The sequence below is a fragment of the Colobus angolensis genome, unplaced genomic scaffold (genome assembly GCF_000951035.1).
Source record: "Colobus angolensis palliatus isolate OR3802 unplaced genomic scaffold, Cang.pa_1.0 Scaffold95, whole genome shotgun sequence".
Classification (NCBI taxonomy): domain Eukaryota; kingdom Metazoa; phylum Chordata; class Mammalia; order Primates; family Cercopithecidae; genus Colobus; species Colobus angolensis.
The window spans coordinates 9,067,215-9,085,604 of NW_012123487.1; the positions used below are offsets into that span (position 1 = coordinate 9,067,215).

The following is an 18,390-nucleotide window of genomic DNA, read 5'->3' on the forward strand; positions in this document are numbered from 1 at the left end:
TTAGCGTGTTAGCTAACAAGGGCTTTCGTTGTAATTAAAGGATTTGTATTTCAGAAGTTACAAGGCCAAAAATATTTTTTAGAAAACAGAAAACTGGAGCTGAAAGATAGGTAGTAGAACTGATATTTATTTAGACTTAAAAATAATTTGCAATGGAATACAAGAGATGTCTGTGCAGTGGTTTGCAAATCATTTATCTTTTTTTCTATAAATAATAACTCAATTTCCAGATCTGTCTAGTAGTATATTAAGAAAGAACTCCACTGAAATAGCTTTTTGATGGAATCGGATTTTTAAAATATATTATACATCCATAATCCTTGAATTTTAGTTTTTGTGTATGAACTTCAAAGGTGAATTAATGAAAACATTCTACAGCAAGACATTTTAGGCTTATTACTTACTATAATGTGTTTTGGGCCACTTTCTTATAACCTCCATCAACTTTAAAATCACATTTTTAATCCTTTGGCTTACTGTGGCATTTTAGAAATGTGCCTATTTGTTAATGTGAGTTCTGTTTATTTTAAGTGAAAGGACATGGATATATACACATATTTGTGTGTGTGTGTGCGTATGTGTGTATACACATGCACAGCTAAGGCCCTGTTTTAACAGCAAGTCCCTTTGACAGATGAAAAAAGGGTAGTAACATACAATGAGTCTTCGACTGCTATACCTCAGAAGACTTTGTTTAATATTGTGGCATGGAGCTACCTAATCTTTTCCAATTTGTTATCCATTTTTCTTTGTTATCTGTCTCAGTGATGTGTAATCTCCACAACTGACTGCTATAGGCTAGCAATCTGTAACAAAAACTCAGTCTCAATCTTATATATAATAAAAAAGGAAGGCTGTAAGATTAAAGGCACCAGCCATAATTATAAAGTCCCAAACCACAGACATTATAAGACCTTTCAAAATGTACTCAGGGTTGAAGAAGCTGTGTTAGCACTATGATGTGAAGATATTGGCCTCTTAGTAAAGGAGATGTTAGTTTATTCAATCTGAGAAGCCCTTGTGTTTTGAGCACTGTTAGGAATTATGGAAAAGAAATGGTTCCTTCCCTTAAGGAACTCATAATAATTTTATCCATCTCAGTTTTCCCATGACAACACTCATTTCTTATAAATTTATATATGAGATATTTCTATTCCTGGAACTATCAAGTGGAAGCCAGATGAAAACACAGGCTGTGCCTGGAGACCATACTACACACAGATTATCGGAATTTCTTTATGTTCATGGTGAAATAGAACCCAAACATTTCTCCTTAAACACACTATTCTGATAGGATAAAATGTACAAATATGGGAATATTCATAGTCTATCTTTTGTACCTTCTCAAATATTTTGTGTCTGCTTAATACTTTCAGTCCACCAGACCAAACTGTTCTGCTGTCTCCAGACACACACACACACACACACACACACAAAATCCCTAGATGTTGTAATGCACAATTAAGATACATAACAACAACAACAAAAGACTAACAATTATTTGATAAGAGAGCTAAATGGAATGGAAAATACTTGAGGAGAATGGTTTAGTCCATCAATCACATAATAGTGATACAATGATGGTGGGGGTAGAAGGACAAAAGTTTTGTGATGAAGGAAGGTAGGAAGAGAGAGAAAACTGGAGTTGGGGTTTTGCTGAATGAGAGTGAGAGCTGTGTGAGATAACAGTTTAGAACTGTTGCCATGGGCAATGCTTTGGATCCCATTTCATGTCCTTTGAGAGTAGTAAATTTCTTTTGCTTGAATTTTAGCTGTTGAACCATGTTTCTCGAATGTGACACCACTCACAAAGTGAACACGTGGGTGGTTACGGTTCCTCAGGGACTCATTAGCATGTCTGACTAGCAATCTGACAGATGAGGTCATGAAGTGGGCTGAGACCCCCACATCAGTGACATCTAGTCTTATTCACTAATCCACCATTGCTCCATCCATGGGTTTCTGTTTCCCTTTCTGAAACACCTGGAAACATTTCCTGCCTTCTTTTTTTCTCTCCATGTACACCAGCCTGAACTCTACAAGAGACTGAAGTTCCAGTGGCAGAGTGAGTTTCACTGGAGTTGGGTTATTCATAACATTCTTGCTGAAACTGTGGCTTTTCACGCCTTTGTCAAAGGATGCAGAAATCTTTGAAACCCACTTGTCTTTGTCTGCTATGCCCGCGAAAGCCTCTAAGGGGTCACACTCTCCCAGCTTCCAATTGCTTGACCTGTGGTACCTTGCTGATCATTTCAATCCTGTTTGCGTAAACATTTCTGTCTCCAGATTACTTGATGTATCTGCCGTATCACCTCTACTGACCCTCTCCCTCTTTATCTGTCTTTGCTGTTCAGTAAAATTGTTATGTAATGTGTTGTGATGGAAAAAAAAAGGGAACTAACATTGATTAATGCTTATTACATACCAGGTACTTTGCATTTGATATTCAACTTGGTCATTCCTTCATCAAATATGTGAAGTAGGTATCATTATCTGTATTTTATTAATGAAGAAAGTCAACTCTTATGTAAAGTTCTTTACTCACAGTTCCACCAGTTGTAATAATGGAGCCTGAAAGGAGATAAAAATGATTTAATAGCTGGTGTTTTCCATACTTTACCAGCACTTAGTAAAAGCTTGTATTTTTTGCATTTTGCCAGCATATAAATGAACATTTAGAGAAGTAAGTGACAATATTGTAAATTGGTTACATACTCAGTAGTATTTTCAATATTTTAGCTTTCCTAAACTGTAAGCTCTAATTTCCTATCATATTCTCCTTTAGAAATAAATGCCAATTACTGAAATGTGTTTGTATTTAATTGACATTTATTTTAGACTCATTTACTGCTGAACTTTAATAAACAAGTAATAGAATCAAAGTAATTGCCAATTAGAAATGAAATAATGGGCAACAAAAATTTTTGACTAGAAACATGCTATGTATAAAAAGGGCTGATGTGCCATGGAGGGACAATTCTCTGGCTCTACTTAAAGGATGCTTTTCCAAAAAAAAAATAAAAAATGTGTGTGTGTGTATATATATATATATATATATATAGTTTCTGATTAAGATGGATGTCACTGATTAAACAACCAAATATGAAACTAGAAGGACAGATAACAGCATATTTTGCATATCCTTCTTTGCTGTGGATGTTATATAATATACTTTAGCTCTAAAACATCACTATCAAAAACCCTTCTAGAGTGCTCAGTCATAGTATGTTAGGAAGTGTGAAGGTTAATTAAATGAACATTTCTACCTTAAAAAAATAAAAATAAGGATGCTTTTTATTTTATTTATTTTATTTTATTTTTTTAGAAGAAGTCTCACTTTGTCACCAGGCTGGAATGCAATGGCACGATCTCCACTCACTGCAGCCTCTGACTCTCTGGTTCAAGCGATTCTTCTCCCTCAGCTTCCTCAGTAGCTGGGATTACAGGCATGCACCACCATGCCCAGCTAATTTTTGTATTTTTAGTAGAGATAGGGTTTCACCATGTTGGCCAGTATGGTCTTGATCTCCTGACCTCGTGATCCGCCTGCCTTGGCCTCCCAAAGTGCTGGGATTACAGGCGTGAGACACCGCGCCCGGCCCATTTTCTTACCTGTAGAATAAAACAAATGGTAGTACTTATGCTATCATATTGTTATGAAAATTAAATGAGACAGTGTATATAAAATACCTAGTGCACTATACAGAGAGCAAAGAGTGCTCAATAAGCATTACATGATGTGGTGAGGCTGATGATGTCAATCATACTGTATAGATTGGAGTATGCAGTATAGTGTACACCTCCATTTTTAGGACAAACATTTAAGTCCAAAGTATAAAAACAAAGTGAAATAAGTTAACTAACCTTTCTAAGGAATGACACAACCAGTAACAGAGTGAGATTTGAAATTCTAATGTGTCTCATGCCAGAGAGACTTTATGTAAGAGTATATCTGTTGATACTTACATGAAATGTTGATTTAGAACCACAAATGCAGGAATTTACATTGATCCTATTAAATATCATAGCTTTAATTTTAGCTCATTATTTCTTCCACCAAGTTCTTCCTAAATCTGAATGATTATTCTCCATAAGGGTATTCACTACCCCTTCCAGATTTGTGTCATTTGCAAATATGATAAGTATATTTCAAACATTTTATGCAACTCAGTTATTAAAAGGTCAAATATGATAGATGTGTACAGAAGCTTTCGGCACACTCCTAGAGCCAGGATGTCAATTCAGGCCAACTAGCACATCAATACTTTTATCAAATGTTCTGATACATGTGCCAGTCATCTACAAATCCACACAACTATTTCACATCCCATCAGTGTTTTACACAAGGACACAATGAAACACATGGTCACATTCTTTCTATTGTTATCTTTTCATGAGCTACAAATCTGCTGAAAAATATGACATGAAATTAGTGGTATTTTCTTAATGTGTATTTCCATTAAAAAATATGTATTTATCTCCTACATGTACCAGTGAAAATATCTCATAAGGCAAAATAGTTAATTGAATTTTGGCATGTCTGTATGGCCGAAGGTAAATCTACCAAAAATAAAATAAAATAATATTTGTTTAATATCATCCAAAATGTTTAGGATAAAAATGTAAAATGAAAATAGCAGATGACAGAACTGTGTAAAGTATTACATCATGTTAAAGTGCTACACACACACACACTTTAGAAAATGAAAAACACCAAAATTCAAGGTTATGAATTTTTTTCTTCTTTCATGTTTTTATGCATTATACAGCATTTACAATTTGAACATGTATTAGAAATAAAATCTAGTAAATTCATCTGGAATGTTTACTATTTATGGGGGAGTCATGGAGAGGTGGCATCTAACAAGAGCAAGTTGGTGGGTAAACCCGCTTTATAGGCTCTCAGAGGAGGAGAGGAAGAGGAAAGGGAAGAACCCTAAGTGAGAGTGAAGCTTGTATGTCCTAAGAACAGCGGGAGATGAGAGTGAGAGGAGTAAGCCTGGAGGAAAATACTGAGGCATGGAGGAGAGGGCCACATGTTGTAGGTCCTTGAAGACTGTGGTAAGGACTTTGGCATTTACTATGAGACATATGGCAACTTAGGAGATTTGACATGATCTGACTAAAAAGATCACTCTGGCTAATATATTGAGAAAGAGATTGTCAAGGGGCCAGGGTGGAAGCTAGGATACTGGATAAGAGGTTATTGCATTAATCCAAGCAAGAGATGATAGTGGTTTGTATTGCAATGATAATAGTGCAGGTGGTGAAAAATGATTGGATACTAGACACATTTTGAAGTTAGAGACAACCAGATATGAATTTGGATCTGGGCTGTAAGAGGAAAGAAAAAAGAGCTGAGGATGACTCCAAAGTTTTTGGCAGAAGCTTCTGAAAGGATTGAGCTGCTATTGACCGAGGTGGGGAAGACTATACAGGAATAATTTTTATGAGTGGAGTGGGAAGATTATGGATTCAGTTTTGAACATGTGTGTTTTCAAGTGCCTGCTAAGTGCACAAGTGGAGATGTTTTGTAAGCAGTTGGAAGAATAAGCTTGCATATCACAGAGTCTTGGACTGGACATAGAAATTTTAACCAGACTATTCAGGTTATATGAGGATTAAATGAGTTAATATATGCAAAATGCTTAGAACATCCTTGGAAGACCCACCACTAAATATAACTGAACAGATTTTGCACAGCAGACCTCCAAGGGGTTATCATCTAGATTGAGTAACTGTGAAGGATGCTTCTGGATGCCCTTGGTGGCTCTAGCAAGCTCATAGAAAGTGCTCATTATTATTGTTGTTATTGGTTGCAAAAAGCTGACACATCTCAGTATATTCTTTATGTTTTCAGGTAAGGTTTTTTCAGTTCGTTCAGACCCCTTATTATATGCTCAGAAATACATTTGACATTGATTAGAACTAGTTCTGTTCCACAGTAGGTGGAATTTCTATATTCTACTTTGTGCTAACAGCTATAAACAGTGATAATTAATGCTTTAAAAGTGCCTGGTTTGGAACAAATATTTGACAGTATCATATATAAAAGCTTTTAGTTTTTTAGGAAAAATTTAATGTTTTATTATTTTGAGTCATTTTATGTTATTAATAATACTACTTTTCCAAAAAGCATTAAGACATTTTAATGTTATTTTCTTTGAAGTTCACTTCCATTGGTTTTTGTAGCCTAAAGCATTCTGAAGGTGGTTGGAAGGAGCATAGAATATACAGAACAGTAATATCATAGACAGCATTGAGCCGATCTTTCCATTCAGTGGGAAATAGAATGCATTTAGTATGTTCATGTTTATTTCATTTTTGACATAATAGGTATTAGGTTATTTCTTACTATTAGTCCTTGTTACAATCACATGAGCTTGTAGGTATAAGTGATAATCGACAATCTTAGATCTGAGTGGATCATCAATTTTTCTTTTAACTGTAAAATTTGTGTTGACCTATCTATTCTGCTTAAATCTGTATGTAAAAACACATCTATACTCAGCCTGCAAATGGAGTAGCTCGTTGCTTCCATTTACGAGTTAAGAGATTTTGAAAAATGGCCCTCTGACAGGTTTTCCCACCCCAGCCTGCCCAGCCTTCTGTTTGTAGCTGTGGTTTCTACCACTGTCATGCCCCCTCTGGATTGATCTATGTTTCCAGAAGGTGTCAGGAAAAATACAAATTTGCAAAATAAGATCTTCAAACTTTTGCACAATTTTGTGCACCAGATTAACTGGCCTGTCCATTAGCTCTCTGTCTGAAATGGTGTCTGAGGTGATGCTGGAGGAGATTCTGTGTGCTCTAGAAGTCGCAGGTTAGCAGGAGGGAGTTGAGCCCCTGAGGGAGGGGTAGATGGAAGCGCTGCAGACACTTCTGTGTACTTCACACTTCTGTGTGAAATCAGTCTTGATCACATGAGTATATATGCTGTTCCAAAACTTTTGACTATAAATTGCTTGACTGAATATCATGATGATGCTTACAAAAACATCAAGTTTAGCAAGGTTAACCTTACTTATTTGTTTTTCCTGTGCAGTAATTGCTTAACATATTTTGACTTCATAACTCCTGATGAAGATGAAAAATCCCAACCATAAATATTTTTAGTTTCATTTTAACCTCATATTTTTAAGCAAGTAAGAATACCTGCCCATCTTTTTGTATCAACATGTGTAAAAGTTGAAGTTTCCATTTTATACTTAACTTTCAAATTAAGAGGCAGGATAGGAAAATTGAATTGAGACTGGAATAAAAAGTAAAGTCAATTCACGTAACAAAAGTGTGGATACGAATAAACAGATGACAGTGAAAACTGTCAGATAAAAACGAGCGGAAGTATTCACATCTGATGAAGGAGAGCAATTCCACATCATGGTAATGCCATTAATTCCTAGTGTCATTTGCTCAAATCATATTGAGATTTTACTACTATATGGGTGGTTTACAGTAAGTTAAACATGAAAAACAAAGCTACATATTTTTTAGTGCTGCTGGAGAAAGATACAATTTGATGGAAATGTGTCCACAAATCAAAGAGTAAACACTAAGACATGAAAGACTGCTGGATTTTTACACTGCTTGTCTGAAAGTTTGGTTATCAAGCATCTGATCAGCTCTAACATTTAAAGCATTGTCTCAAAATATGTGTATAATACTAACAGAGTTTGGAATTATATGTCAAACCATTATCTCATATATACTTTTGTCATTTTGCAACCATCAGCCTCAGAATCCCTGGAAGTGCTTTTTAAATATATGGATTCCTGTACCTCATCCAGACTATAAAATCAGCATCTTGCACAAGCTACTCAAGTGTCAAGACTAAATTTTGGGAACCATGACTCAAAACCATTTTCTACCCACAAGTCAAACTATGTCATTTTTATGCTCAAAGACCTTGACCAACTCCATAATACCCATTTAAACTCCATAATACACACACAGAGTAAACTCCAAACTGTTTTAGAAGGCTTTCGTGATACTTTGTAAGCTCACACTCCAGCTGCTATTACTCATGCAAACTATGCTCAAAAAACCCTAAACTACTCATTATGGCCTCAAAGAGTTGTGCTCATCCATGCCTCTCTGTTACTGCTTAGGCTAGTTATTCAGCCAGAAATTCTCCTTCCTTCTCCTTCACTGCTGGACAAACTAGATTGTTCAAGCAAAACTAAACTGCAGAGCCTTCTGCAATCCTTTCTCTCCACTTTATACATACCTATATTTTAGGAAATATTATGATCATAACAGTTACTTGCCTATTCCTCTGCCTATTTCCTGGATCCCAAAACCTCCTTGAGGGCAGGATAGTGACATTTGTCTTTTTATCCCCCCTCCCTGAACCTACACACACACCAAGAATAGGGACTGGGTTAGAGTAGACTTTCAATAAATGTTCTACTTTCCTATTTTGAATTATATGGTCATAAAAAAGGTATAATGCTCTCACTTCTTTCTCTAGTAAAAGTAGTTTTAAGAGGTCAAACCTGCCAGTTTTTAAAAGGAGTAAAAGAAAAATCCAGGGATATAACTGTATTGCCTTTAGCTAGAGGCAGTTTGAGGAAATGATCTTTTATGGTTGCCAATGACTTCATATTTTGTAACTCTTCAACTGTCCTGGCCTATTACTTGCAGAAAGCATTACAGAGGTAGGCACTGAATCCCACATTCAGGTGGTCACACAAACAAGCACAACTTCTAGATGAATTTGTGACTCTTAAAAATATAAATGCAGTTCATGGACTCTAGTTGCTAAAAAGGAATGCAAACGCTACATTTTTAGTAACATCTGCTGGACAAGCATAAAAGATTAACTTAGTCACATTTGCCAGCTTCCATGATGAATAATGCAATGTCAAAGCAGAGGGATTGCCTGTGAATTAAAATAATGGTGATGGGGAATAACGAGAACTTATTTTTATTTTATTTATTCATTTATTTTATTTTATTTTTTGAGACAGAGTCTGATCTGTCGCCCAGGCTGGTGTGCAGTGGAGCAATCACAGCTCACTGCAACCCCCACCTCCCAGATTTCAGTGCTCCTCCCACCCCAGCCTCCAGAATAGCTGAGAAGACAGGCATGCACCAACAAGACCGACTGATTTTTGCATTTTTTGTAGAGGCGGGGTTTTGCCGTGTTGCCCAAGCTGGTCTGGAACTCCTGGGCTCAAGCGATCAGCCCACCTCAGCCTCCCAAAGTGCTGGGATTATAGACATGTGCTACTGCACTATGCCTAGCACTTATTTTAAGTTATTTTAAAAAATTACTAAAGTAACTGAAATGGTTGTTTAAAATATTGGTTTGTTTCTTATGTCATCTCTTTGAGTCAGAATAACAGGACATACTAATTTGATTAATTCTCCTATCACTGAGCTATATGGAAATGTCACATTTTTCATTTTTAATAAAAAAGTGGACTATTTTCTAACATAGCTTTAAAAGAATTATTGCAGGCCAGTCACGGTGGCTTACGCCTGTAATCTGAGCACTTTGGGAGGCCGAGGCAGGCAGATCACCTGAGGTCGGGAGTTTGAGACCAGCCTGGGCAACAGGGTGAACCCCGTCTCTACTGAAAAACACAAAAATTAGCCCAGTGTGGTGGTGCATTCCTATAATCCTAGCTATTTGGGAGGGTAAGGCAGGAGAATCACTTGAACCTGAGAAGTGGAGGTTGCAGTGAGCCGAAATTGTGCCATTGCACTCCAGCCTGGGCAACAAGAGCGAAACTCGGTCTCAAAAAAAAGCTCAGGCGCAGTGGCTCATGCCTGCAATCCCAACACTTTGGGAGGCCTAGATGGGTGGATCACAAGGTCGGAAGTTCAAGACCAACCTGGCCAAGGTGGTGAAACCCCGTCTCTACCAAAAATACAAAAATTAGCTGGGCGTGTGGCAGGCATCTGTAATCCCAGCTACTCGGGAGGCTGAGGCAGATAATTGCTTGAACCCGGGAGGCAGAGGTTGCAGTGAGCCAAGATTGCGCAACTGCACTCCAGCCTGTGCGACAGAGCGAGACTCCATCTCAAAAAAAAAAAAAAAAAAAAAAATTATTGCAATATCAATGGAAAGAATCATGTACCAGGTTGAGACATGGAAGTGGGAAGATTTGTTTGGACAGCATTGGCAAAACCCCTAAACACTGCTCTCATTTGCATATTCTAGCATCTGACTAATTCCTCTCTTTGTGGCCCTCATTTACAAAACACACTCTGGGGAGAAGTAGTTTATAAAACTGATTCACACTAAATATGACAAACATATAAGATCTCTTTTTCACATGAAATCGGGACTTTTGAGGTTAGTGCATGCCTGAGAACAGAGGGCAGGAAGAAAATCCCAGTAAGCTAGTAGGCTATCATTAAAATATTTGTTTTGTTTTGTTTTGTTTTTTCAGACAAACAAGGGACGTATTGAAGCCTATACTTACACTCTTCACTGATACGGTCTAGGGTGAGCTCCTTTTAGATGTCACATGGACGAGTCATTGTTTAAGGAATGTAGCTGACTTCCAGTGTAGCTGGAAATTAGACTGGGAATGATCTAGCTCCACCTGCTTTCATCCAACTCTTCTTTCCTGGGCTAGCGGGCTGTTAAAAATTTAGATTTATTGGCTTTTTCCCTAAACTGATAGAGGGTGAACATTAGCTACAGAGTAGTCAAAACTCTTTTCCTGAATTAATTCTAAATTCTAAGAGGGTGATAAACTTACCTGTTTCAGTTTAATATTTTATGTCCATTGCTTAACATCATGCCTAATACACAAAATGAAGAAGGTACTTATGAAATAATCAGGGATATATGGTTGGAAGGACATAGGAGGCAACGCTTATCGGAAATTTTATTGTTTTTTTTTCTGTGCTAGGCAGTTAATTACTATGGGAACTCTTTCTATACTTCCCAATTAACTACAAGAATCAAACTAAGGTTACAGACATAAAAATGTAGTACGTACATTGATTCATAAATATCTCTAATCAGATATTTTGGTCAGATATTGTAGCATTTACTCGTTAATTGGCAACATCCAGTGATAACAAAAGTACCATGTCTTGCATCATTTTGAAGAGTAAAGCTAAAGCTGAACTGAGTACTAGGACAGATTCTAAAAGTGTCAAGACTCTAGAGAGAAAGTAAAATAAAGGTAGTCCTGGCTGAACAGCCATTTATGGGAGTACAGTCAATTCTAGATCCTCTAGTGTGTTTGTCATAATAGAATTCTGAAATGTGTAGGTCAAGTGGAAATGGAAACTACCAAAAAAATCTCATAATATCAAGTAGACAGTCAAGGTTAAATTATTTCAACTTGTTTTTTTGTGTGTGTGGATACTATATGGGCCTTGCCCTGATACCTTATCAAGAACCATCAACAGTATTTCTAGCAACATGCCCTTTTATATTGAATCTGGGATCAGATGTCTGGGTGGCAAATTGGAATTTCATGAATAAGAAGTTAAAAAATTAATCGAGTAGGAGAAAAACATTGAGAATATTGAAATGTCTAATATGAATTGTGTTACTTCACTCCTTCCTTTCCTTGTTCCTTCCTTCCTTCCTTCCTTCCTCCTTTTTCTTCTCTTCTATTTGCTTTTATCTTTTCTTTTTTTTCTTTCTTTTTTTTCCAGTTAGGTAGTATTCTGGCCACAAAGAATAAGGCCAAATATTTTACGAGCCCCAAACATGATTAAATAAATCATAGATTAAATGGTAGAATATCTTATGCTTCAACTATCTTCAATTAACAGATCACTTAATGGATCAATTTAGAGGATTATACCAAATCTAAGAAATCACATTAACATTAGCTACTTTCTCATAAAAAAGTTTGTACTCCAAAAAGTTTTCACTGCCTCCTATTTTGTCTCACAGTCCTTTCTAATTTCCGCTAGTATAAATCAATTTAGATTTATTAGCTTTGTACAAAAGAACTCCTGTAAGTTTTTAATAATAATTATCATTATCACTGATTAAAGTTATATTGTTCAGGCCAGATGGAGTCCTTTTCCTGTCAGCTACAATGAGCTTGCATTATGTTGTTATAATGTGTTTGGCTCTAAATAAACAGATGGCAGAGTGACAGGATATTATATACTGGTGATGTCAGCAGCAATACTTCACAAATAGAATTGCTTTAAATAAACTCTGCTGTAGCAAAGATCCGCGTACTTTTAAGAAGATGACTGGAATAGAACCTAAGTATTGTATTAACTTGGAAATAGTACAGTTTACTTTCTCAAAGGTAGACCATCTGAATGGTCTGAGATTCACCCAGAGAAAAGTGTCTGTTGAATCTGTATCTTAACCATGTACTCATTTCACTGAATAGGCTCACTTAGGCAGTTTCACTGGAGGTGGGAAAACACTCCAGGTTGTAAGAACTTTCTGGTTGAGGAATTAAAAACTTGGATCAAGGAAAGATGGGAGCATCTGATCAGATGTTATTTGATGATATTTATAATATAGTTAGCTTTGTTAAACACTTTAAATGGGAGAATCCTATTAACAATTATTATTAGAAAATTGACAATGTTTAATAAGAAGCATTTAAGGAAATGTCATATAAAACATTTCTGTTTATGGAAAAGTTTTAAACTTTAATAGATTTTTAACATCTTATTTTATTCCAAAAATGTGTAATGTGCCCACAGAAATTTAGAGTGAACCTATGAAATTCAAAAATAAGATTCAAAGGAAGTCGTTTTTACATGACTTCTTCCAGCTAATATTCTTTATTTTGAGTCCCGAAGGGAGTTTCTCTGTGGGACGGCTATGTTTGTTGAGGCAAATACCTATGATAGAAGAAGATGCCACTATAGGAGATTAAGGGTTATATTTGAAAATGCAAATAATAATGTTAATAAACATTTTAGAAGTATAAAAATAATTGGAATTAAGCTTTCAAAAAATAGCTTAAATGCAGGATTTTACCATTTATTCTGATGATTTTTCATGTGTTTGTAAAAATATATTCTTGTTCTCATAGATTTCAACTTATTTTTATTGCTTTACTTTTTAATATATGCTGCTCTCCGTAAGATGCGATCTCTGGAAATTATATCAAGTAGATTAGATCAATAGAATAATAATGCTCAATAGTGAAAGTGAAACTTATTAAATCTAATTATTTGCTTTTGATTCTCTGAGAAAATTCACAAATTCATTTATTTTATTTTCCTATAAAATGATAAGAGGATTTGAATACCAGGAAGTTGTACTTTAGTCTCACATATATTTGACAGTCAGGTTTTCCTACTTAAGTGGGCATTTTATGGGCTATGTTTCAGCTCTAGTATGACATAAAAATCCTCATAAAGGAGCAGGAGTATTTCCTTTGAGGAGTTATTCCTAGTCAAGGAGTAAAAGAGTATAACGTGCATGTGCTTTTTCCCTTTTCCTGTTCTGCAGGTGGACGCTGCCATAAGTCCTGTACTGGCCGTTGCTGGGGACCCACGGAAAATCATTGCCAGACTTGTAAGTATTCATCAGTGAGAGCACACAGGTTTGATGTGGCCAAGGAATTTTTATGATTGGTACATTTCATGCCTCTGGTCATCTAAAACATGAAATGAGCTATTGTCTCCTTGTGGTTGATATGCTTTGGGCCAAGAAAACTACCCAATTTTGATTGCTTTCAAATGAAAATTAATATATACTTGATTCTTAGGTTTCTTCTTGGTTTCCAGGTTAATGATCTCAACAGCATAGCTGTGGTGATAGTAGCTATAACTTTAGAGTTTTTACGTCACTAAAAGTGGGAAATCTGATGTGTACAAAATAGTTTTTATATCACTAGAAGTGGGAAATCCATTGTGTACAAAATTTCAGGTTAACTGGGTATCTCAGTCCTTTCACTAACTAATTATTTCACTATTCATTCATTACAAAAGGAGAGGAAGGAAAAAAAGAAAGGGTACTACTATGTACCCACTGTATTTTTCCAGGCAGTGTTCCAGGCAGAGGGATACAAACTTTATGAATTATGGAAATAGTCACTATTGTTGACAATGACTATTGCTCTTAGTTTATATTGTTTCTTGGATTAGTCATTAGCTAAAGAAAATATGAAGCTATCATCATTGCTAAGATATATAGTAACAAAGCGTAGTAAATATAAAGACAAATAGCTAGATTTTTTTCAGCATTCTTAATGTTGTTCAGTACTCAAACCAGCACTGAACTTTCATGAATCTTAAGAATAAATGATTTCTTTAAAAATGAAAAATAAAATGTCCTATACAAGTAGTAAACACTCATTCTTCCTGCTGCAATAAAAATGACTGAAATATGATATGAAAAAAAGTATAGTGACAAGTTAACATATATTTATTAGCATAGATGACACAGAAAATATTATTAAAGATTCAAACAGGCCGGGCGCGGTGGCTCAAGCCTGTAATCCCAGCACTTTGGGAGGCCGAGATGGGCGGATCACGAGGTCAGGAGTTCGAGACCATCCTGGCTAACACCGTGAAACCCCGTCTCTACTAAAAAATACAAAAAGCTAGCCGGGCAAGGTGGCTGGCGCCTGTAGTCCCAGCTACTCGGGAGGCTGAGGCAGGAGAATGGCGTAAACCCGGGAGGCGGAGCTTGCAGTGAGCTGAGATCCAGCCACTGCACTCCAGCCTGGGCGACAGAGCGAGACTCCATCTCAAAAAAAAAAAAAAAAAAAAAGATTCAAACATACAAATATTACACGCTTTGATGAAATTTTACAGATTTCTAATTTGTCTCAGTTCACATTTTTCTAATTCTATTTGCTAGATTCTCTTTTAATAAAGAAATACAAAAAGAATCATTTTATTGTGAACCACCAAAGAATAAAAATACAGGAGAGATATTTTCAATGATAAATGATTTCTTAAATTTTTTAATTTTAATTCATGGACATTCTCATATCCAAAATTCATGAAATAGATGAGATTATAAGGTAAAATAGTATCTTCCCACATGGGTCCCACCTTTTTCCCTCAGCTATCCACAGGCAACAAATATTATTGGCTATTTTGGTGTATTTTTCCAAAAATAGTTTATGCATACCCAAGGAAGTAGGTATATAAGCACTCACCCCATTTTTTGTTCAAATATTAGCATGTTTTGCATATTGTACTACAACTTGATTTCTTCAACCCATGCATGTGCATGAATTATTTGTAGTATTAATTTCTAGAGGTGAATTTGTAGGGTCATAGACATGTGGATTTGGAAATTGGTAGAGAACAGCAAAATGGAGATCTTGTTTTCTATTGAGGTTGGAACAATTAGCTCTACCAAGAGCGACGTCCATAAATGCCTATTTCCATCCCTATTGTTTGGACAAAGTGGTTCATTAGGGAATTTTTGGATCTTTGTCAAAGGATTAGATGCAAAATAGTCAATGTAGATTTAAATAAACTAATGTAATAAAAACAGTGTTTTAGGGCAAGAAGGTATTGACAAGAATTTTAAACAGGCTTTTAAATGAGGTGAGATTATTGTGTGAAATTCAGTCACAACATTTGGAGGTATTCTTTTAATAGCAAAGAAGTCAAGGCTAAGTTGCATCCCAGTGCTGGTCTGACACTCATGTGGCCATTTGCAGGAAGTCAGGTTCTCTAAAATAAGGAAAAATCTGCAACACTTTGTGATGAAGCGACAACCAAAGAGACTGTGAAAGTGCCAGATATCCACTGGTCATTTCATGACAGAAAAAACTTCCAAGGTATCAAAATTAAAGGTGAGTTTTTACTCACCCACCTACTTATTTTATTTATTCACTTATTTATTTTACAGAGGGGTCAAAGAGGCTTCTGCAAAAGTTCCTTCTTGTGGCTGAGCCACTCTGGTGGGCCAGGCCACACCCTCCTGGTAGAGGAGGGGAGTCTCAGGCCCATGGGGCCCCGCTAGTACTCTTGAGGGACTCACCATAGATCTGAGGGATGAAGGAGCTTAGATTTGGGAAACGCTGGGATGGATCCCTCTTCTGTTGAGTAGGGGGACTTAAGACACCCTGATGTTGTGTTGTTCGTCCAGTGCTAGATCCCAAAGCAAAATTACTTCCTCCCACCACCTTTCAGATTTCTCCTTTGGTTGTCTCTTGCATTGCTTTCAGGGTTTATAGTTGAATTTAACAGGTAGGAAGAAAAAGGTCTCTGCCATCTTTTCTACATCAGAAGTCTCATACAATATATTCAATAATACTATTGATAATTAAAATTAATACTATTAAAATTAAAATAAGAATTTAATTTTTAATTTCATCTGTGTCTTATTTTATGCGTATTTTTACAGATTACAAAATGCAGTAGTATTGATTGTATGTACAGATTTTACAGTCATATTTCCATATCACTGGTTTCCACATGGCAAATTCAACCAACTGTAGTTCAAAAATATTTGGAAAAAAACAATTAAAATAATAAACAATTAAAAATAATACAAAGAAAAAATACATTATAACATCTATTTACATAGCATTTACATTGCATTATGCATTATAAGTAATATAGAGATGATTTAAGGTATACAGGATAATGTGTATAGTTTATACTCAAATACTATATGCCATTTCATATAAGGGAAGTGAACATCTATGGAATTTGGTATTTATGGGGGTTCTGGAACCAATTTTCTATAGATACCAAGAAAGACTCTGTGTATACATATTATATATTGTATATACACAGATGGTGAATACTTATTCTTAGATTGAGATATATGAGTAAAAAATGTGAAAATCACTGTATTAGGGTAGAATGCGGAAACAACATATATGAGTTTTCCCTAACTTTGATTGAAATTTTCTTTCAATTTGTACAGTGCTTAAAATTCTGAATCTTTTAAAGTATTTTAGTAGATCTGCTTATGTTGGCTAAATTTTACAAAAGTTATAATTTCCACCAACATCTCTTATTTTTGTAATAGACCACTTTCAGGATACTTGCCAAGCAGACACTTGGCCTTCTCCAGAAAACAGCCCCTTCTAGATCATCAGCACAAGTAGCCATGTTTGTTTTATGGGATATTTTACCCTTTACTTCATAGGTCAGTGTTTATCAACCAGAAGTGATTTTGCCCCACAGGGGACTTTTGGTAATTTGGGTTGTCACATCATGGAGGAGGGGTGGGAGGGATCATCTTCTGGCACTGGTAAGGTCGAGACCAGATATGATGGCAAATACCCTATAATGCATGGGAAAGCCTCTCCTGCCCCTACGCAAACAAAGCATTAGTCAGTACAAATACAAAATGTTAATAGTACTGACGGTTGAGAAATCTTGTAATATGGGTGGAAATTGACTAGGCTGGGCCAATCAAATTCTCTCTCCAGAGAATATAGATTTGGGATCTAGAAGTGCTGGTTACACTACCTTAGAAACATGTACTTGAAGAGATATTAAAGCTAATTGAGATTTCCATTTTTGAACTATGTATGTTAATAAGAAGCAGAAAGAACTAGTCCCCAAAGACACTAAAGAATAAAGCAGTCATACAGAGAGTTGAGGAAAGGAAGAATAACAATTTTTGACAATGTTTACCTCCTAGTTCTCTGGGTTTCATGAGGTCCAGCTACACTTCTGTCCTTAGGTTCCATAAGAAACATGATGTTCTTCTAGTATATTTGAATGGAGGGTTTTTTTTTTCTTTTCTTTTTTTTTTTGAGACAGAGTCTCGCTCTGTCGTAGAGGCTGGGGTGCAGTGGTGCGATCTTGGCTCAGTGCAACCTCTGCCTCCTGGGTCCAAGCAATTCTCCTGCCTCAGCCTCACATGTAGCTGGGATTACAGGCATGTGCTACCAAGCCTGGCTAATTTTTTGTACTTTTAGTAGAGACGGGTTTCGCCATGCTAGCCAGGCTGGTCTCGAACTCCTGACCTCAGGTGATCCACTCGCCTCAGCCTCCTAAAATGCTGGGATTATAGGTGTGAGCCACTGCGCCTAGCCTGAATGGAGTTTTATTACTTGCTGACAAATGCAGGTGGGAGGAAGTCTTGACTAAGAAAATCATCAAGTTATAATTCATGTATCAAATCATCAGATGTGAAATTACTTAATTCAGCTAATTTTTCAGCATAGAAGCTATCCTTACTATAATCTAAAATTGACTTAACAGCCACTGTGCTTACTCTACAAAGCCTACCAAATTTAAACTCAACAAATACATGGACCTGATAAACCAGTACAAATTTTATTTTATTTTATATTATTTTGTTTTTGAGACAGTGTTTCACTCTGTTGCCCAGGCTGGAGTGCAGTGGCACAATCGTAGCTGACTGCAGACTGCACCCTCAAATTCCTAGGCTCAAGCAACCCTCTCCTTAGCATCCTGAGTTGCTGGGACTACAGGCACGTGCCACTGCACTCAGCTTTTTTTTTTTTTTTTTTTAAGTAATGACAGGGCTGCCTCTTTGTT

At 36.2% G+C, this 18,390-nt stretch overlaps 1 protein-coding gene across 1 annotated transcript in view; it reads left to right on the plus strand.

The window, feature by feature from the left end:
- Positions 1 to 18,390, plus strand: part of ERBB4 (erb-b2 receptor tyrosine kinase 4) — a 1,169,376-nt gene that overhangs the window by 788,865 nt on the left and 362,121 nt on the right. Inside the window, exon 5 of the mRNA XM_011932361.1 lies at positions 13,409 to 13,474. Coding sequence (XP_011787751.1) covers positions 13,409 to 13,474 — 66 coding nt within the window. The remainder of the gene's footprint in view (positions 1 to 13,408; positions 13,475 to 18,390) is intronic.